This window comes from Calypte anna, chromosome 11 (genome assembly GCF_003957555.1).
Source record: "Calypte anna isolate BGI_N300 chromosome 11, bCalAnn1_v1.p, whole genome shotgun sequence".
Classification (NCBI taxonomy): Eukaryota; Metazoa; Chordata; class Aves; order Apodiformes; family Trochilidae; genus Calypte; species Calypte anna.
The window spans coordinates 545,723-566,858 of NC_044257.1; the positions used below are offsets into that span (position 1 = coordinate 545,723).

At 43.8% G+C, this 21,136-nt stretch overlaps 1 protein-coding gene across 1 annotated transcript in view; it reads left to right on the top strand.

Annotated features, from left to right (window-relative positions):
* NUP93 (nucleoporin 93) overlaps positions 1-21,136 on the top strand; it is an 83,337-nt gene extending 62,201 nt beyond the window's left edge. Inside the window, exons 6-22 of the mRNA XM_030457901.1 lie at positions 179-253; positions 1,788-1,877; positions 3,213-3,352; positions 5,047-5,179; positions 6,111-6,268; positions 8,268-8,433; positions 9,198-9,291; positions 10,320-10,511; positions 10,754-10,880; positions 10,993-11,065; positions 11,369-11,413; positions 12,089-12,205; positions 12,843-12,961; positions 14,793-14,910; positions 15,279-15,362; positions 16,116-16,244; positions 20,903-21,136. Of these exons, the coding sequence (XP_030313761.1) occupies positions 179-253; positions 1,788-1,877; positions 3,213-3,352; positions 5,047-5,179; positions 6,111-6,268; positions 8,268-8,433; positions 9,198-9,291; positions 10,320-10,511; positions 10,754-10,880; positions 10,993-11,065; positions 11,369-11,413; positions 12,089-12,205; positions 12,843-12,961; positions 14,793-14,910; positions 15,279-15,362; positions 16,116-16,244; positions 20,903-21,013 (1,971 nt within the window). The 3' untranslated portion in view covers positions 21,014-21,136. The remainder of the gene's footprint in view (positions 1-178; positions 254-1,787; positions 1,878-3,212; positions 3,353-5,046; positions 5,180-6,110; positions 6,269-8,267; positions 8,434-9,197; positions 9,292-10,319; positions 10,512-10,753; positions 10,881-10,992; positions 11,066-11,368; positions 11,414-12,088; positions 12,206-12,842; positions 12,962-14,792; positions 14,911-15,278; positions 15,363-16,115; positions 16,245-20,902) is intronic.

Below are 21,136 nucleotides of genomic sequence, written 5' to 3' on the forward strand. Positions count from 1 at the left end.
CTAGTGGGGAGCTAACAGGAATACTGCCGTGTGAGTGCATTTCACACACTAGGTAGTTCAGAACCCTCTTTTAGTTCTGTCAGGAGAGTGATTTGGCTGTTGATCTTTAGGAATATCTTGGTAAAATGCATTGCAGTGACTTTGTACCTCACACCTTCTCCAACTTGTTGTTAACCAGCCCAGCTACGTTGGGGAGTTGGGCCCTCCAGGCCGTAGCTCTTTGGACAGCGTGGAGATGGCGTACGCTCGGCAGGTGAGTGGAGAGGAGAAAACGTGCTCAAGTATTGGGTTTCTGCACAGAGAGAGGTGGGGAAATTCCCACTGTGTGCCGGGAAAAACAGGCTGAAATCTCAGTCCCAGTGTTTGCCACATTACGTGCTATTTTAGTGGCATTTCTTATGCATCAGCTATGAATTAATATTTCTGGTGGCATTAGACTGCCTTGGGAAATTTTCAGGGAAAACTGATAAGCCTTTACATAACCAGTTTGTTACCCTGAGCTGTTTACTAGCACTGCTGGAAACAAAATGAAAGAGAAGGAGGTGATTTTTTTCAAAATGGGCCGTGTAGACCTCTCTAGACAAAATGTTGCCTAATTTTCACACAATCACTGTGATTTGCTGAGCTGGATAGCAGTGTGTACATCTGTTTTCCTGTGTCTACACCCATTTATGGCAACTGAAGAAATGCCTTGCAAAATAAGATGCTGATAAAGTGCATATTTGATTTAGAGGTTGTTAACATTAATTCATTCCATCTCTCCTGTAATTTTCTTGTGTTAAGGATCCTTCTTGTGGCATGTTTATATTTACACTTTGAGGCTGACAGCTTTGTTCCCTGATACTTTGTGGATGTGGAAAAGCTCAGCCTCTCTTAGGAGTGCTAGTTCCAGGGGCAGCTGTGGAGTTAGTGTCCTCACTGTGGGTGTGCTCTTGGCAGGGTGCTTGTGATGATTGCCAGGCTTCTGTCACCAAAACCCTTGGTGTAGCCACAGTCTGCTCCTGGCAAGCCCTCTGCAGAAGCTGAGCTGTCCTTTAACAGCTTTAGTGCAAGAATCCCAGGATCCTGGGATGCTGGATCCTGGTTGGATCCTGAGCCTTGCATCCTGTGTGCATGCTGAGTATGTTGAAAAGTATAGCATGCAAGAAAAAGGTACTTGAAGTCTGTCTTTTGGCATTGAGAATTATTATTTTCAGAGGTAGCTGGAAGGTCTCTGGGGTGAGAATGGAATAAACAATAGCAGAGGTGGCTAAATTAAGACCAAGATTTAAATCAAAACAGGTGTGTGGTTGAGTACCTATGTTTAAGGGCAGGTTTTGAAGGGTCAGGTTTCTGTTCTCGTTTTCCCCTGTCAGATTTCTTGGCTACTCCCATAAACCATCAGAATTCTGTTTCGTTTATGTCACCAGGAAGGAGACTGCCATGCAGGGGAATGTCACAGCCACCCAGTTCTCAGGTCTAGGTCTCTTCTGAATCTCTGTCCTCCACAAATTACCTCCAGATAGTCCACCAGGGCATTCAGAGCAGTGCTGTGCCCCACAGCACCCCTGAGCATCTGCCTTTGGGCAGGCCTGGGGCTTCTGTAGAACTGGAGTTGGAACCAATGCCTGTTCCTCTTGTGTTGGATTAGAAGCTGCTAATGTGGGAGGGAAGCAGAAGGAACTTGGTAGGGACTCTCTGTACTTAAAGCCTGCTTCAGATTTTGCTGCTGTGGCAGGGGAAAGGGGAAAAAGGGAAAAAAGGAAAAAGCTGTGTTGTTGAACTTGCTTATTCTCATCATGTTTCAGATTTATATTTATAATGAGAAGATTGTGAATGGACATCTGAGGCCCAACCTGGTGGACCTCTGCACTGCTGTTGCAGAGCTGGATGATAAGGTACTGCCAGTGAGTTAACATAAGGAAATGCATTTAATCTGTGTGCAGCTGTGATTAGCAGCCTGCTGACATGGGTAGAAAAATACTGATATTGCAGGGAAAAACAAAAATGCATAGCTCCACAGAAAACACAAAGCCAATACTGGAATCTTCTGTAGTAAGGGGCTACCTGTGATCAACCTGAACATTTTTTGTAGCAGTGAGGGAGAAAAAAAAACAGCTTTCACTGCAGACTCCCATTATGAGTGATAAACTGTCAGGGGAAAAAAAATTGCTGGTTATTTAAAATGGGTTCTGTTGTGTTTGGTTTTCAACATGTGGCCTCCTGATGTGCTTTGGATATATTTAGCTGTAGGTGAAGGATCTTCAATTGGACATTGCTAGCACTGAAGGAGGCTTCCCTAGCACAGTGTAAAGCCTCTACACTGACTTTAAACCAGTGATCTCCCTGCTTTTCTTTTCTTTCCCCACTCCTTTCATTGTATTGCCTTGATCACACACACACACAAAATAAACACAAACCTGTCTGCCTTTGAGAAATGCTGGGAGGAGAGAGTACAGGAGGAGGGTCAGGTCTTGAAAAAATGTTGTAAATGGGGGGAGCCAAAAGCTGAGAGGCAAATGCTTCAGTCTGATCTGAATTCCAGATGCATGCCTCTGCTTTGAAACAGTTCTGTTCATTTTGCTAGGGACTGCATAGTGATTTTCAGTGTTCTTGCTGCTTTGAAGCACTGAGATCAAACACCTGCCCTTGCTGAAGCTCACAGTGCTGCTACTGCTCAGTATTTTGCTGTTGCAGCAGGGATGCTCCAGTCCCATAGCTACTGATACAACCTCATCCTCATGGATGAGCAGACCTGGATGGCTTTCAACATTTTTTTTTTCCAGACCCAAGTCGTTTTCCAAGTGATCAGTGTCCTTTAGACATTTCTCACCACTGCTGATTGCACAGCTTCCCAGTGGCAGCCAGAGCTCTTGTGGAAAGCTGATGATGTTGTGGTATTTACTGAGTGGGAGGTTCAAGTTGGGAAGGAGGCTGAGCACCAAGTACCCAGCCTAATTTTGGAAATTATTATTGATCCTGGGAAACAATCACAATATTTACAGCCAACTTCTTGTGCAAGAATTATACAGAGAAACCTGGTAAATTTGAATTCTGCATGACAGAACTGGGCTCACCTTTGTGACTGTGTCCAGATCTCCACGACAGACCCAAACTGACATAACTCAGTGGTTTTATGCTCTCCTTAAGCATCAAATCACCTGGTAGCTCCAAACAATGGCATTGCTTCACCTCTGTGCTAATCACTCTTGCCTGGAATGACTTCTTTGCAGAACATCTCTGAGATGTGGGCCATGGTGAAAAAAATGACTGATGTTACCCTGGTTCCTGCTAGTGATGCCCTGAAGGTCCGGACCAACATGGAGGTGAGGATGGAGTTTGTGAGGCAGGCTCTGCACTACTTAGAACAAAGGTAAGGTCAATGCTCTGCTTAGCACAGTTTATAAGCCAGAATGACTTTCTAGTGCACACAGATATATTTAAAATTAATCAGCTCACAGCAGAGGCTGTTGCCTTTCTGTTCTGTAAGGCTGAGAGCAACTGATTGAGTATAAAACTGTTCTATGTATAAGATGCAGAGACCTTTCATTCTGTCTTCTATCTCTTAAATATTCTGTATCTGCTATAGTGATAACTGAAGGTTTTTTACTTGTGGAAAGAGATCCATTTCCCCTCTGTAAAAAAAAATCCCCTTTTCTATACTCCCTTTCTGATTGCTGATAGTTGTCAGGAAGTGAGGACAGCAGTGGAGACACATCTGTTGCAATGAGTCAGGTGTTTCTACATGGAAGGATTTCTGTACAATTTGAAGAGGCTGACACTGAGACATTTAGCAGTAATCTTCAGCCTCTGGAAAGTGGTTTATTCTCTGTATCAACAAGTATCACTGGGGTTCTAAGCTCCCTGAGCATAAAAATGCTTGGAGGATTGCAGGTTATGGAGCAGACAGGATGGTTGTAGAGACATCCCATACGATGGGATGCCAGCAGGCTGGTTCAGCAGTGGAAAGCCAACAATAGCTGCAGTGTAGTGCCTGGAAGGGTCTGTTTCCAGTTCCCTCAACAGCATACAGTGAGCCAGTGACTCTTAACCAGGTGTGTCAAATACCCAACTTGCTAAATTTTCACAATGCCCAACTGAAATTAGGAATTGGTTACATGTAGTTCCACCAAAACCCTCCCAGTTGTGGAAACGGGGTCCTTCAGACTTGATTTAAAACACTGAACAATCAAAAAATAACCCACAAACAAAGAACATGCCTTGCTTTGTAGCTTTTCTATTCTAGTAGGAATTGGCTAATCTTGGGGTGTTCCCATGCCTCCCCAGCTCCTCACACATCCTCTGTGATCTTACATTCCCCCTTGAGGAGCATGTGCTTAATTCAGCCATAATGTTATTTATCAATATAAGATGATATTTGCACAGCTTTCAGTTTTATAGTCTGGTGGTGGCTGAGTATATCTTGAGCTGCAGACAGGAAAAAAGAACTTAATGTGATTTATTGCTGCTCCAAATACAGGTATTCCTTCATGGATTTTGAGACTCCTTCTAAACATGAGCATTTGTTAGATTAAACTCCCTTGATTAAAGGCTTTGATAGGTTTTTAGAAGGTGTTCTCAAAGCTGCTTTTAGCATTTATTTTTCTCTAGGTTCCTTTTTTTTTTTTTCTGTTGCTTCCTTTTTGTAAGCCCATGGTCCTTACATTTTTATTTGTCCATGGAGCAGGGAGGAGAGACAAAGATGTCTGTGGTGTTTAACTCCTCTCCTGTGACAGGACTGAGAGCTGAAGCATTAGGATGGGAGGACTTCTTGCCAGTTCTGGAACTGAGAGTAAATTGGTACTGAAAGGGCCTCATGAGAGGAACCTCATAACAGACTTGAACCCAAAGCAGTATGCCAGGGTCCTAATGTGGTGTCTCTTGAGACTGCTAAGTGGATTATTTTCTTAAATAGACAACTTTTTTGCCTTATTTTCTTTGTAATGATAATGACAGAACATCAAGGTAATGTGCTTTAAATTGCTAACTCATCCTGAAGTCAGTGGGTGATTTTTGTACGTGTTTCAGTCTATTTTATCCAGTCTATTTTTCTGTGGTGTTTTTCAGCTACAAAAACTACACCTTTGTCACAGTGTTTGGAAACTTGCACCAGGCTCAGCTGGGGGGAGTCCCAGGGACCTACCAACTGGTCCGTAGCTTCCTCAACATCAAACTCCCAGCACCTGTCCCTGGTCTCCAGGTGAGTCCATCACCTTTGGAGTCTGAGCTAAAAGGCAGATCAGCTTGCTCCAGCACAGCCAGGAAACTAATGCAGCCTCCAGTAGTTAGAATATTGTTCACACTGCTTTTAGGGCAGCAGGCACTTATTCCTTCTGTAGAATTTTTCATAAGGAAAATGAAAGATTGTGACAAAATTGCATTGAGTTCAGAGCTAAACCCAAGGTGTGGTGGTGTGCAGTAGTTCAAGCTCTAAACTCGAGTAATTATAATATTTAGTGGTATTTTTAGAGATCAACAGGGATGTATTAGAGTATGTTATGAGGTAATCTTCCTGTTCTGTTTTTTCTGGTTTTTTGCACTTAGTATATAAGATACTGACACCACTTGTTGATGTTTAATATGTAATGAATGATCTGAATTGTAACAGGAGCATTTTCTTCAGGAATCTGAATAAAATTCTGCTCACCTGCACACAGTAGAAAGTGTGCACCTACAAAACGACCAGAAAAACAGGCAGGCAGGGTTGAAAACTTATTTAAAACTTAAAATCATAAATTACAACACTGGAGACCATATGGCTGAGTCCTAGCTGTCCTTTTCCAGCCTACTGAGACCCATGATTAGTTTTCCATCTTTGTTTCAGTACAGATGTTCTTAATAGCTCAGTGGTATAATGCAAATTTGCATCCTGGGTGAGGAGGATATTTGTAGTGGGACTGTCAGAACCTCACTCAGGGAAATCTGGGCAAGCAGGGAAGAGCCCCATCCCTTGCTGCCAGGATGGCTGCACAGTTTTTGGATGACTTAAACCTCATAACCTCTGTAGCACTAACAGAATTTTTTACCAAAATCAGCGTTTGGGTACAAGAGAATGAGTTCAAGAAAGAAAATTAATTCAAATATGCTGCTTTAAAAAAAATAAATCATTATTTCTTGCTTTTTTTTTCCAGGATGGTGAGGTGGAAGGCCATCCTGTCTGGGCACTGATCTACTACTGCATGCGCTGTGGAGATCTGACTGCAGCCATGCACGTGGTGAAGAGGGCACAGCACCAGCTGGGAGAGTTTAAAACTTGGTTCCAAGAGTATTTGCACAGCAAAGACAGAAGGTAGTTGGGAACTTGTCAAGGTCTTTGTGAGGGGTGGGAATTGCTGGGAAGAAGTGAAATGCTCAGTGGCTTGGTAGAAATACAGGCAGAATAGGAGAATCCACTACTTCCCTGGGCAGCCCATTCCAATGCCTGATCACCCTCTCCAGAAAGAAATTCTTTCTCATCTCCAACCTAAACCTCCCCTGGCACAACTTGAGACCCTGCCCTCTTGTCTTGCTGAGAGTTGCCTGGGAAAAGAGCCCAACCCCCCCCTGGCTCCAACCTCCTTTCAGGGAGTTGCAGAGAGTGATGAGGTCTCCCCTGAGCCTCCTCTTCTCCAGCCTCAACACCCCCAGCTCCCTCAGCCCTTCCTTACAGCAATTCTGCTGGATCCCTTCACAGCCTCCTTGCTCTTCTCTGGACCTGCTCCAGCACCTCAAGCTCCTTCCTGAGGGGCTGAGGGGCCCAGAACTGGACACAGGACTCAAGCTGTGGCCTCCCCAGGGCTGAGCACAGGGGCAGAATCCCTTCCCTGGACCTGCTGGCCACGCTGTTCCTGAGCCAGCCCAGGATGCCATTGGCCTTCTTGGCCACCTGGGCACACTGCTGGCTCCTCTTCACCTTCCTGGCAATCCAGACTCCCAGGTCCCTCTCTGCCACTCTGTGCCCAGCCTGGAGCTCCCCATGGGGTTGTTGTGGCCAAAGTGCAGGACCCGGCACTTGGAATGTTGAACCTCATCCCCTTGGGATCAGCCCAACTCTCCAGTCTGTCCAGGTCCCTCTGCAGAGCCCTCCTGCCTTCCAGCTGATCCACACTTCCCCCCAGCTTGGTGTCATCTGCGAATTTGCTGATGATGGACTCAATCCCCTCATCTAAATCATCAATAAAGATACTGAACAGAACTGGGCCCAACACTGATCCCTGGGGGACACCACAGCCGCCATTTTGATGCAGCCCCGTTCAGCACCACTCTCTGGGCCCGGCCCTCCAGCCAGTCCCTAACCCAGCACAGGGTGCCCCTGTCCAAGCTGTGGGCTGACAGCTTTTTCAGGAGGATGCTGTGGGTTACCTTCTTTATCTTCTTTTCCACTGGCAATGAATTTCAAACAAGTGCAGTCAGTGAGTGCATTACAGCTGTGCTCTCCTCAAGGGATTGGCACTGGGGGAAAGTATGGGCTGAGATGGGGGAAACAGAGGGCTCAGCTAAGTGCCAGGACATGAAGCTGTGGTATCCCACCTCACACAGTTTCATTCATGTCTGAGCAGCCCTCATCCTGCAATATATTGGGCTCTTCAGGCATGAAAATGTGAACACAAGTGTAATCAGTCTTTAAAAAGCCCCAGCAAACCAAGGGGTGGGAGGGAAACAAAGTGCCATCTACAGGGCATGTTACTCTTCTGTAAATTGACCTGATTTGTAGAGAATATCTGTTATAATAAGATTGTTTCAGAGATGCTAGTGAAGGGGCTGTGTTTGTTTTCATTACAAACCCTTTAATTTATTAAAGCTACAAAAAAGTACTCTGCCAACAGTGTCTTAGGCTAGGAGGACACCTTAATTGATTTGGTTCTGTAAAATTCTCTACATCTTCAAGAAACAGAATGACAACACGACAGTAATGGTAAAGATGAAAATATTACTCTTAAGGCACATCATGGTACAACAACTTACTTACTTACTAACCTGAAGAGTCCCAAAGACTTGGAGAGTTCTCTTTTCTGAAACTGAGATAGCAGAATGAACCAAAAAATATCTACCACAATATTCACCCCTGTAGAGGTTGATTGATAATTTTTTTTTCCTTACTCTCCATAACTTTAATTATATTTTCAAATTCATGAGTGCAGTTTTTACCTATGGATGTAAATAGAAAGTGCAAGAAATAGTGGCCAGTGCTTCCTGTCATCGTGCCTGTGTTGTGGATATGCATTTATTTACACTGGTTTGTATCCAGGTTTCCTCATAAAGGGAAAGATGGGTTTCATGTCTTTTCAACCTTTTTTTTTTTCCCTTAGGCTGTCTCCTGCCACAGAAAACAAACTGCGCCTTCATTACAGACGAGCTCTGAGAAATAATACTGACCCCTACAAAAGGGCTGTTTATTGTATTATTGGTCGTTGTGACATTACTGATAACCAGAGTGAAGTTGCTGATAAAACAGAAGATTATCTTTGGCTAAAAGTAAGTGGGCTGGTAGGGTTTTTTTTTTTTTTTTTTTTTTTTTTTTTTTTTTAAGGTAAAGGTGTTGCATTTCTAGGTCTACTTCTAGGCCTGGTGTTGTGTGTCAGTCTGATGAAGGTCACTTAACCTTGTGGAGAGTGAAGGGAAGGGCTGGAACCCAAGTCCTAGGGCTGCTCTGTTTATCCTCTGCACTATCAGGTGTTAATTTGGGTACAGTTGTCTTTGGAAATGTCATGCACTTATTTAACACTGATCTTTGTCAGCTGTTTTTACGACTGGTGTTAGCTTGCTACAGTGAGGACCCTTTAGATTTTCCTTGCTGGATGAATTATGGATGAAATGTTGGTGTCTGCTGGCAGAAGAAGTTGCTGACAGTTGTTTCTTTAGTCCAAAGTCCTTAGAGTTTTGGTGGAGACATGACAGATACTGACCCGTGCCCATTTCTCTCCATCAGAAGGAGGGAGCAGAATGATGTGTTTGTTAAGACTGGATAAGAAAATAGTGCTTTTGAGTATTCCTTAGTGAGCACTGAGAGCCCCAGCATCAGAGTTTGGTGGCATGGACAGGTACAAAATGACTCCTGGGTGGATTTCTGATGTTGCTTCAGCAGAGATACTTGCTCTTCCCAGTCATGGATGGAGACGTGATGTGTCCAGGCAGTTGGTCAGATGTTAGAAGGGCTTCAGATGGAAGAAGCTTGAGTGCATCCCATGTGCAAGGTGAAGCTGAAACATCTGTTTCTTCTTTTTGGATGTGTTTTTTAGCTGAACCAAGTGTGTTTTGATGACAATAGTGCAAGTTCTCCACAAGATCGACTGACGTTACTGCAGTTCCAGAAACAGCTGCTAGAAGACTATGGTAAGAAATCAGATGAGATGTGTTCATGGGGCTCTGCTTTTCTGCTTAGGGCACCTTCCAGTGGTTATTACCCAAGCCCACATGAAATCCTATAGCTTTGCACTAGTGACAGGCATCTTCTGGGTGTTCATGGACAACCTGCTTCCCTCAAGTCATGGCAGACTTCAATAAAACATGCTGGAGGAGTCTTTTGTGTTCCCAGAGAGTAAATACTTATCTGTGAGCAGCACTGCTGTTATCTGTACTTCACCCATCCTAAATTATGGATTGCTGTCTCTCCCCATTAATATGCTAATGTCTTTTAACAAAACTTCCAGGTTTTGGAAAACAGAACAGAAAAACAATCATTACCAAATGTAGGCGTATATTTCCAAGGCTTTTCTCTCTGAGCATCTGTTGTTCATTGTTTCCTTTAAATTATTATTTCAAATAATTTTCAGGGGGCCCAAATCACAGTCCCTTCCACTTCAGAGAATTTTAGGAATGTCCACAGCACCATTTCCCATAATCATCTTCCAGTCCAACAAAATTGATTCACTTAGACTATCCAAAATACACAGAATTTGATTCTCCACAGCCTTGTAGTTTGTAGCATCACTCACACCCAGATAAAAAATGTGGAAAAGAAATACAGTGAGCTACTGTTGGCGTCACCAAGTAGAAAAATCCAGGGTTCTAGTAGTATTTGTATCATTTGACATAAGTATAAATGAGAGCAAAAAGTGCTCTTTGGAGAATCTGTTGCAGTCTGTCGGAGTGAATGGTTTGTTTGAAGAGAACAAAGGAATGTTTTTATCTGACTGTTTATTTTCTTTCTTGTCTTGAGTTATTTGCAGTGGAACAGTTAACAGATAAGCTACTGATATCTTATTAGAAACTCAGCTTTTTCCAGTGTGTTTATTTCTGTTGGCACTGGATAAGCAAAAGTAAAGCACTGTGTCAGGAAGCATCCACTGTCAGTGATCTCTGGTTGCAAAATCGTTTTTGCTTATGGTCTGTTTTGCTTTTTTTTTTTTTTTCTTCCTCAGGTGAATCACATTTTGCAGTGAACCAGCAGCCTTTCCTCTACTTCCAAGTGTTGTTCTTGACAGCACAGTTTGAAGCTGCAATTGCTTTCCTCTTCCGGACGGAGCGCTTGCGTTGTCACGCTGTTCACGTTGCACTGGTCCTGTTTGAATTAAAACTGCTCCTGAAATCTTCTGGGCAGAGTGCACAGCTGTGTAAGTCCTGCACATTTACTTAACAGTCAAGGAGTATTTTATGAGCCCTCAGAGCACCCTGCAGACACTGCAGCTCTGTATCATTGATCAAACAAGCAGCATCGATCAGAGCAATCTCCTAAAGGTTAATTGTTTTATTTGCCTAAGAGCTCTGGGTCATGACTCTGACTAATTTGAGACAAAAATCAGAGCAATATTTCCTGGCACTGCATTCTCTGATAGTGTTGTTTCTGACATTGCAGTGAGCCATGAAGCTGGGGACCCTCCTGGTGTCAGGCGTCTAAACTTTGTGCGCCTCTTGATGCTTTACACCCGTAAGTTTGAGTCAACAGACCCAAGGGAAGCTCTACAGTATTTTTACTTTCTCAGGTGAGAGCTATTATAAGTCTCTAGATTTTCTCCTAGTTATTACTGCTTAGTATTTCTTATCTGGGAAGTCCTTGGGAGCAGGAGTGTCTTCCTCTTTGCCTTTGTTTTGTAGGAATGAGAAGGACAGCCAAGGAGAGAATATGTTCTTACGTTGTGTTAGTGAACTAGTGATTGAAAGCAGAGAGGTATGTTTGGCCATGCTTTGCCTTCCTCACTTAAACTGAAACTTGTTTCTTCATTGGGATCTTTGTTAGTCTTAAACAGTTGTTTCTTCTTCCTGTCTGATGGAAGCTCTCACAATGACCATATGTTTAAGATATTTGAGCCTTTTTGCTTGTTTCCTATATACAAGCAGTTTTGATGTCAGTCACTGTTTTTCATCCAGCCATGACTGCATCCTTGTGCTTAGTAAAGATGTTGGCAAGTATGTGCAATTCATCTCTCTATTTTGTTTCCTTTTTTCTTACTTCACATCTCTGTGGATGTAGTTTGATATGATTCTTGGAAAGCTGGAAAACGATGGCAGTAGGAAGGTGAGTTGACAGTTTGTTTCTATTTTACATAAGAAGTACAAACCACGTGTGATTTCCTAAATAGGCATGAGGCTATCTTGCTTTTTGCTATTTTTCACTAGCCAAATTATTACCTTGTTTGAATAAATACAAGTTTGCCAAGGATGAGAAGAGTCTGTGACCTGCTGTAACAGAAGGCAGGGCAGGAACCATCAGGCAGACTATGTCCTTGTAGACAGCTGATGTGAATAAGGAAACAAATGGCATCAGGTAACTTCAGTGAGCTGAGGATTTCATCTTTACAGTAGGAAATGGAATTTAGCTGCTTGCAAGTGGGTGTAGGATAGTTCTGTTAACCAGGTGTGTGTGTGAAAACTAGATGTCATGATCCTCACTCACCCTGGAGGAGCAATGAATTGCAGCCTGCTAAAAAGCTTTGTAATTAAGGGAGCAAGGGCTAACAGATGACAGGCATAGCCACAACTCCTCTTTCTTCTCCATAGAGATGAGGGTGAGTACTGAATCAAAGATGAGCCACTTCTAGTTATGCTGGGTCATTCTTGCACCTTCCCCTGGAAATGTACAGGTCACTGTAATCATAATCCAACATGTAAAATATTCATTGCCTCGACAGGAGATGGAGGGGTTGTTAAACATTCTGATTTCTCATCTTTAATTTTTGTCTGGCCCGTTTAGCCTGGAGTAATAGACAAGTTTACAAGTGACACAAAACCCATTATTAACAAAGTGGCTTCTGCAGCAGAAAATAAAGGATTGTTTGAAGAAGCTGCAAAACTCTATGACCTTGCAAAGGTAAATATCTTCTATATTCTGCTGTAAATATGTACATGGTTCATTTTTCTCCAAACATTCTCCCTGTGATTAGGAGGTTAAATTTCAGCTTGGAGATTGGGTTGCCCTTATGAAAGAAGATTTTTTTGTTGCTGCTGTTAAAGCAGAGACACTGGCTGCATGGACAGAGGTTTTGTTGAGCAAACCCTGATGGATTGCACTCCATCCTGTTCTGATTTAAGAGATCCTGGTTCTTTATCCATGTACTCTTTGAAGAGGTGGTCCCATGTATGATCTTATTCTGGCTGGTTAAGTTATCTGCCTGGAGTGTGCTCTTCAGTTTCATAGAGGTTGAGCTGAAGTCTAAAATAATTGGGCTGTATATTGCATACATCTGTTTCATGTTGAAATGTATTTTAAATAGAAGTGGATACAACCATAGCCAGTGTTCTAGAGGAAAATTGGGGGAAAATATTTTTTCACATGAGCTGACAGCTTTACCTTGCTCATAACCAATATGATCTTGACTCTTTATGGAGGGAGGCACCTCTGAGCTTGCACTAGACACCCCTGCATGAGACCTTTTTGTTTTTTCTGCGATGAAATTGCCAAGTCCCATGATGCTCCTTTTATTTGTGTGTAACTTTAATACCAACAGAACCCTGACAAAGTTTTAGAACTGATGAACAAGCTCCTCAGTCCTGTGGTTCCCCAGATTGGCACTCCCCAGTCAAACAAGGAGAGGCTGAGGAACATGGCCCATTCCATTGCTGAGAGGTGAGACAAGGGGGCAGAACCTGGTACTGTCAGCTCAGGGGGTGTTGGTTCTTGACTTTGTTTCTGCATCCACAGCAATGTGGTGAGGAGGACAGAGGTCAGAATTTACCCTGTCCTGCTCCTGGTGGCTGCTGGCCCTGAAACCAGCAACATCATCTGCAGGAGCAGGTCAGGGAAATAGGGCAAGAAGCTTTATCTCTTGGTGAATCGGGAGAAGAGTATTGCAGGACTGGAGACATAGTCTATTAAGGAACACTAAATGTATCAAATTGTATAGGTTAGGTGGTTTTTAAAGAAAAATATAACAGCTGCAGAATCAGCTCTTTGAAATAGTATTGAGAGAGAGCTACAAAACCCAGTCATTCTGAGTTGGGAAAGCAGAGTGGTGAGTTCTCTGCAAGCTTCATTTCACTGCTGCTTTAACGCAAGGTAAAAAGGGAAACATATAAGTTGCAGTGTGTATATGGCTAGTGGACATTTCTACAACCTGTTGCTTTAGGAAAATGCAACATGGTATATAGGAAAGACAGAAGTGGAAGTGACCAGAAGGCATGTCTCCTCCAAGTGTGGGTGTGGTAATTAGAGCTCATGTTTGAGAGACAGCAATGCTCAAGATTCATTAGCAGCTAGAAGTGAGGAGTATCCTGCTTCTGAAAGGTTGCAATTGCAAAATAGCTTTGGGATTTTTAAATCATCATCTTTTTGTGCATCTTGTCCTGGTGATTGCCATGGATCATTCCTGCCTTACCTATAGTACCTGTGAGAAGTGTCTTTCTGCTTTTCCTCAGCCATTCTGGTGGAGAGAGAATAAAAACAAACCAAGCATCCCTGCTGGCATTTGGGAATTGGGAAGTCAAATATTGAAATGCAGTTATTTCAGTCAGAGTCCTTTGCCTTTCTTCTGACAACTGGCATTTGACAGTCACTCTTTCAGCCAGCATTTCCTCCAGTTAGTCAGACTGAAAATTGGTGCTGTATTGACTTAGAGACTCATTTGGTAGCAGACATGGAGGAGAGTTAAAACTATTGAGTTTAAGCTTCAGCAAGGGCAGTAATGGGCTTTGTTTCTCTCCTTGCTTTGATCTGTAGGAGAGCACTATTTCTGTTCAATAATACCACTGGACAGCTTGCAAACCTTCATGACTTCAAAGCCAGAATGGTTCTGCTTCTTCTGGAAAAGCCAATTCAGTGGCATTTTCTCCATATCCTCTAGTGCATGCAGTACTGTGGTGATGCAGCTTCCCTCCAGGGCATTTTTGGGATGGTTTTGGAGCAGGGGAAACACCCAACAGAAAGGGGCAAGCGGCTCTCTGGCTTCCTCCACTCCAGCAGCACTTGGCTACTCTCTCACTGTTACCTGGAGCTCCTTTCTGACCTTGTGCTGGTCAGGGTGAGAGCAGGCAGCCCTCCAGCCCATCTGCTGTCTAGAGGGAGAGTGCAGAAGTGTCTGCTACGTTTTTAAGTTTTCTCTTCTTGCCTGAAGCAGGCAGTTGAGCTGGAGAACTGTAAAAGAGCACAGTAAACACACTTGTGCAGTAGCCACCCTGCAGGTCTCTGGGTCTTGTTGCTGTTTTCCCCATCAGTATGGGATTTGTAAACGTTTAAGGGGAAACAAAGGCTAGACTTGATGAAAAACTACATTGAAAAAGTGTTTTTTAAAAAGCTACAGCCTGTGAATGTTTTTAGCATCCTGGCTGAGGAAAATCAAAGCTGTCCCTTATGAGATGCCTTCTGTCCTTGTGCTTGGTCTCTCTGCTTCCAGGAATTACAAGAGCACATCTGTAAATGGTTGCCATTTTGCACAATAAAATTGTGAAACAATTTCTTGCAGGTACAAAGCTCAGGGGATAAGTGCAAAGAAATCTGTTGACTCCACGTTCTACCTTCTGCTAGACTTAATCACGTTTTTTGATGAATATCATGCTGGTCACATTGACAAAGCCTTTGATGTAAGTTTGAAGAGTTCTGTTTGAAGTGCAGCCTTCCTAATGCCCTTGAAAGCCCAGACTGTCTCAAATAACATCACTTAAAAAAATTATATTTAGTGAGATAGTGCTGCATTGCTATAGGAATTGAAAATTGTGTGTTTTCAACTCTTCCTTGATTATCAGGAAGATCTTTCTGGAGCTGTTCTGTAGAAATTGAACAAAATATTCCTGATGCTCAACAAAATGAGATGAATGAATCAATAACAATGACATTATTTCTGTTGAATGGAATCAGGAGTATTTCATTAACACTTCAAAGGCATACTTTATTAGTGTGTGGTACATAGAATGTTGATTATCTACCCTGATTTCTCCCTTTCTTTTTGAAGATTATTGAACGCCTGAAGCTTGTACCTCTTAGCCAAGATTGTGTAGAGGAGAGAGTTGCTGCCTTCAGGAATTTCAGTGATGAAGTAAGTAGTGTCTCTTGCTTTTAGCTTTCAAAAGCCTTTTGTTGTGGCTTAAAACCTTGTCATCTCATCATTCTCATTCTTTAATGGGGCAATAGGATGGAATTACTTCTCATTTGTGCAAGTAGACTCTTGGCTTGCAATTTTTTTCTCCTTAGGGCTACTCTTTGGAGCACTAAAATTCCCTGCCCAGATATCCTGCCTCCATTTTGCAGAAGACATCTGCAGACCTGAGTCTCTCTGAACTTACAGAGTTTGATTCAAGAATTTTGAATATTGAGAACTTGCTATTGTCTGGCTTAGTTCTTCCATGCTCTTAATGGTCACCAGTCATTTGTAGGGGTAGGGTTTATTCTTATTTCTTTCCCTCCAATTAGAGGAACTAATGTGTTTGTGTATCAGCAGATGAAGCATAATTGAGGGCTCTTACTGGTCCTGAGCTGTTGTTCACACTTCTCTCTCAGATATTATTCGTGTGTATTCAGGTGCTTTGGGTTTTATCTGAACTGCACCCATCAAACACGAGGAAGCAGCAACTCTGCCTGTCTGTGGCTGCCTCATAACTCTTTTAGCATAACTTTTGCCAGGAGGTGCAGTCACTGCAGGGGTGACCATTAAATATCTGATTGCAATATGGGTAAATATCAACCATTGCTTGATGAGTTACCCATGTCCTATACCACAGATGAGCCTTATTCAACCTGCTCTTTATTGCAATATATTTTTTTCTTTTTTTTTTTTCCTTCCTTTGTGTAGATCAGGCACAATTTATCTGAGGTCCTGCTTGCAACCATGAATATTTTATTCACCCAGTATAAGAGGATGAAAGGCACCAGCCCAGCCACCCCAGCCAGACCCCAGCGAGTAATGGAGGACAGGGACTCGGTAAGGTTACAGCTCTCTCCCTGTCTGCCTCAGCATGTCTGAAGATCCTGCACAGCCAGCTCTGTGGGCATTTGCCTGTCAGCATCCTGCACTGAGCAGAAGGGTTTTCAGCTTTGCTGTCATCAGGTTTGGTCTTGGGACTCTTGTTAAGTTAAAGCTGCCATAGGCAGTTGGAAACCAAGGCCAAACCCTTCATCCCATCATACGGATTAGGAAATAATTGTCAAGGCCTTTTGAGAATGAAAACCAACTTGGGCCACAGCCAGCTTTCTTCCAGGCTTTAGTCATCTGCAGGAGTGCCTTTGATCTGTAAATCAGAATGTTTATAAAAGCCTTAGTGGCATTTTTAAATTCCATTAGCAAATGAAAGGCTCAGGTAATGATACAGCTTTTTGTCTTTGGGGTATGGGCTCTGCCTTGCCAGCCTCTGAGAAGGATGCATGCTCCTTGGGCTTCTCCCACCCTAAGTTCTGCAGATGTGAAGAAGTCTCAGGCCAATGCAACCTGCAGCCCACCCTGTGTCTTCCCAGGGTTGGCACTGAGCCAGCAGTCTCAGGTCCTTGCTCTCTCTCTAAGCCATTTCCTTTGGTTTTGTGGTTTCAGTCTTGTGCCTCACGTAGATGCATTCACCAACCATCTTCACAGGAGTGTAATGCTGCCAGGTCTGAATGCCATGGCTCTGGGCTACCAGGGATTGTTAAACTGACTGGAGATGGGATCAGCAGCTCTGCTGCCAGGAGTTTGTGCAGGAGGAACCCACTGAGACATCATAAGAGCAGCGTGCCTGTTATCAGTCTGCTTCATAAGTGTTCTCTGCAGTCCCATGTTTTTACAGTTGTGGAGATAGCTGATGATGGACCTTGCTAAAAACCCTTGAAAGCTGTCTTTTTTTCAGCCTTCAAAGACTGATAATGAAGCTTATGGGATCTCATGGCAGCAGTGTAGCAGTGCTGTTGAAGACAGGGGTTCTGAGGCATGGATCTCAGGCTGCCATGTGCAAGAAAAGCTGGGCTGAACCATCAGAGGAGACAAGTGCCTGCTGTCCCTGCAGTCAGGGAGGTGTCTAGAGAACAGCTTATGGGACTGATGTCAGAAGGGACCGTAGGGCTGCTAATGGAGGATTAGAGAGGAAAAAACCCTGCAGTCCTATAGCTCCTGCTGCCTTAGTAGAACATCAGGCATGGGGACACAGAAGGTGAGGTGCAAATAGCTTTAGCTTCTGTTCCCCTTTGTTTTGGATCAATTTTCCAAGACTGCAGGAGCAAGGAATCTGGATTGGTTCAGTTTCTCTGTTTGGGAAGCAACTTGAGGGCATTTTAGTGGTGGGAAGAAATGAGAGCATTTGAAATGTGAGAAGACAGTTGTTTCTTCAGCAAAATGTCCCCACTCAGCTGAGCAGAGATGGCAGGTACAAAGTTCTCCAGTCTGTGCTTGGCAAAAATTGATCTTTTGAACTTCCCTAGGAGAAAGGCAGCTTTTCCTTTTTCCTTGGGGAAGCAAATTTTAGGGGAAATTGGACTCTTTCAGAAGTTTTAACTATCTCAGCCCATTGCCCAGTAGATAGTGCTAATGAAAAATGACCTTTTTTTAAATAAATCTTTGAAATCCCTTGGTTTTCTCTACATCCATCGGAGCAGACAAGTTCAAATCCCTCTGTTCATCAGAAGAAAACACAGGATAGTGGCTGTTCTTAAGTCTGAGGTTTGTTCCACATAGAAGGGAAGCAAATCTCCCAGAACAGGAGCCCATGGCTCTTGAGTTTGCCCTCTGGTGCCAACGCAGGATCCTGCTGCAGGGAGTAGAGAGGCTTTGGCAGGAACAGTGTGGACCTGACAGCAAGGGCAAGTTGGTGAGGAGTTCCACCACAAGGACAGTACCTCTGGAGACCCCTGAATTTAGGAGCACTCTGCTAGAGCATCTCCTGCCCCACTTTGAAGATGGAATGTGCTTTATTTAGGAAGAACAAGGTTTGGAGCTAGGATTTATGCACTTTGTTTATTTCAGAGTGAAATTACCTAAGATGTGTTGAGGTGGGGTGGTTGTTTTGTTTTGTTTTGTTTTGTTTTTTGAGGGGTTTTTTTAATGTCTCTACATAATTCACTTTGGGAATGAGGGAGCAAAGTCTTGTCCCACTTGGCCTGATCCATTTTGTCAGATTTCAGGCAGAGATTACAGCCAGCCTGGAGTGCAGTGCTGCCAACCCTGGCTGCAGTGACAGCCCTGACCCAGATGTCATGAGTGCATGACAGCAATGTCACACACCGTGTGCCCTGAGCTGGGGTGACAAGCTCTCCAAGAGCAGCCCGAGGCCATTATCTCAAGAGCCAAAATTAGGTCATGAAATTCATGGAATTATTTTTTTTTTTCTTATTTGTGGTCTTATTTTAAATCACAAGTGACTAACATTCATTCAGTAATTACAGCCAATAGAACATCTAAACCTCCAGGCTGCTCTTAACCTCTGCAAACCTCTGCTCCTTCTTCAAGGATTGCAGCCTGCTGCATTGGCTTGATTTTTAAAAACAGACCAGCTCTAGTTATCATTCCTACCAAAAAGGTAGAGGGAACAGTAACTCATGCTGCTTCCATGCCTCTCTTAGTCACAGTGAGAGCTTTTGCCTCTTTAATTTTTTTATTTGAAGGAGTCAGAAACCTTGACTTGCTTTCTTTTTCACCTCCCACTTGTTTTGACCTCCACTGCAGAGCAGCATGTCAGACAGGACATGACCTCATGTAACAGATCAGGATGCAGACTGGGAGTGGGGACTGTGGCTGGAAGGGAACAAGTCATTTTCAGGCCACCTTGTTAAGTGGCCTTGGTGTTTCCCTGGGGCTGACTTTACAACTGGGGAAAGTGTCCTGGGAGCATTTAGGGTCACTCTCTCTAAGTTTTGCTACTTCACTCTGGAGCTGCACTGCCTCATGGCACCTGAGGGAGGGAGGATGCTTCCCACTGCATTCCTGGCTGTTCCCAGCTCCAGATATTCAGCCACCCTTGGCCAGCTAGGATTGCAGCACAAGGTGGGAGCTCGGGTCTGTATTTCACCCAGGTCACAGTCAGGATAATGGAAACTGAAAATTCCATGCCTCTGATCCCAGTGCTAAAGGAAAATTTCCTTTCTGGCACAAGCCTTGTGAGGAGCAGCTAAAAGAGCTGGGGGGGGGTTCAGCCTGGAGAAGGGGAGGCTGAAGGGACCTTCTCACTCTCTGCAACTCCCTGAAAGGAGGTTGGAGCCAGCAGGGGTTGGTCTCCTCTCCCTAGTAACAAGCAACAGGACAAGAGGAAATGGTCTCAAGTTGCACCAGAGGATGTTTAGATTGAGTAGGAGGAGAAACTTCTTCACTGAAGGGGCAATTAAAGACTGGCAGAGGCTGCCCAGGGGGCAGGTGGGTGAATCACCATCCCTCAGGTGTTTAAGGGCCATGTGGGTGTGCTGAGGGATGTGGCTGAAGCACTGGACTGGGTAGAGCTGGGTTAATGGTTGGCAGAGTTGGGTTCTGGTTGCACTCCTTGATCTTAGAGATCTTTTCCAGCCAGAAGGATTCTGTGTTCCTGAAGTTGAAGGCATTTTGCACAGCAGTAGCACTTTGTGTCTTGAAACAGTTGAGCATCCTGGCTTTTCCATCATCAGCTTCCAAAGCTCCTCTGTTCCTGTGGAATAAGTGTTACAACATCACCCTGAGAAGATGCAGGATTGCCCATGGGGACATCACCCTGCTGTGTGTAGCTGCTCCCAGCCATGCCATGTGTGTTGGGCACTTCTGTATTTCTGAAGTTGCTGCTGCCAGATTTACCATCCCTGTGCCCACAGCTGCTGCTGCTGCAGCTTTCCCTTCACTCAGCAGATTAAGGGAAGATGTGAACAGTGGGATCTTCTAGTACAAGAATTTAGAGATGCTTAACATTTAAGAAGAAAACACTGAGCAGTCCAAGCAGTCTGCACAGTTTTCCATGAATATTCAGACTTCAGTGCTCTCCTGACCTCTACCAGTTACCAGAATGATTTCCCTTTTAGTTTAATAAGGGTTTTAACAAATGAAACAAATTATTCCTGAATTTCTTCAGCTGTTCTGGTGTGCAAGGTGGGATTTGGTTACTTCAGGCAAAGGTTCATTGTGTTACAGAATCAAGAGATGGGATATGGATATGTTGTAGGTGGTGCTGGAGACCTACCAGGCTTGGGCAGCCTGGTTTTGTTTGACCAGGTTTTGTTTTACCAGGTTGTGTTTTACCAGGTTTTGTTCATGCTTCTGCTTTGGGAATATTGACTCTGCATTTCAGCAGGGTCAGTTTTATACTTTGCAAGGTGGGGAATAAAAAAGGATCCTTTGGCCCTGGGAAAGCCCACTCCATGCAGAAGTTAGGAGGTTGTTGCAGTATAGCACCATGGCCCATTGTTGAGAATGCTGGGTTTTTTCTTGATAATTTTAAATAAATGAGATTATTTTTTGTAAGCCAGGGGGTAACTCACCACACTTGTAGTGGCTGAGAAAAGCAATAATTGGATTTCCTTCCAAATGTGGGAATAGAGAGAGCAGCTCAGAGAAATAAAGATATTTGCTTGTTTGAAAAGCCAAGTGTTTCCCTCATGTCCAGCAGCTTCACTGTGGGGGTTTTGCTACTGAAGTAACTGCCTCTCCTCTCCTCTCCTTTTTAGCAACTTCGCTCTCAGGCTCGTGCACTGATAACGTTTGCTGGGATGATCCCTTACAGAATGGCAGGAGACACCAATGCAAGACTGGTGCAAATGGAGGTCCTGATGAACTAAGAGAGAAGCTTTTGCCTCGGGCTGCAGCAGCCTGTGCCTGTCATGAGTATGTCCAGGGGGTGGGACCAGTATCATTTTGTATTCTGTATTTTTGTTGATGGAAATAAATTTCTTTGATTTCTA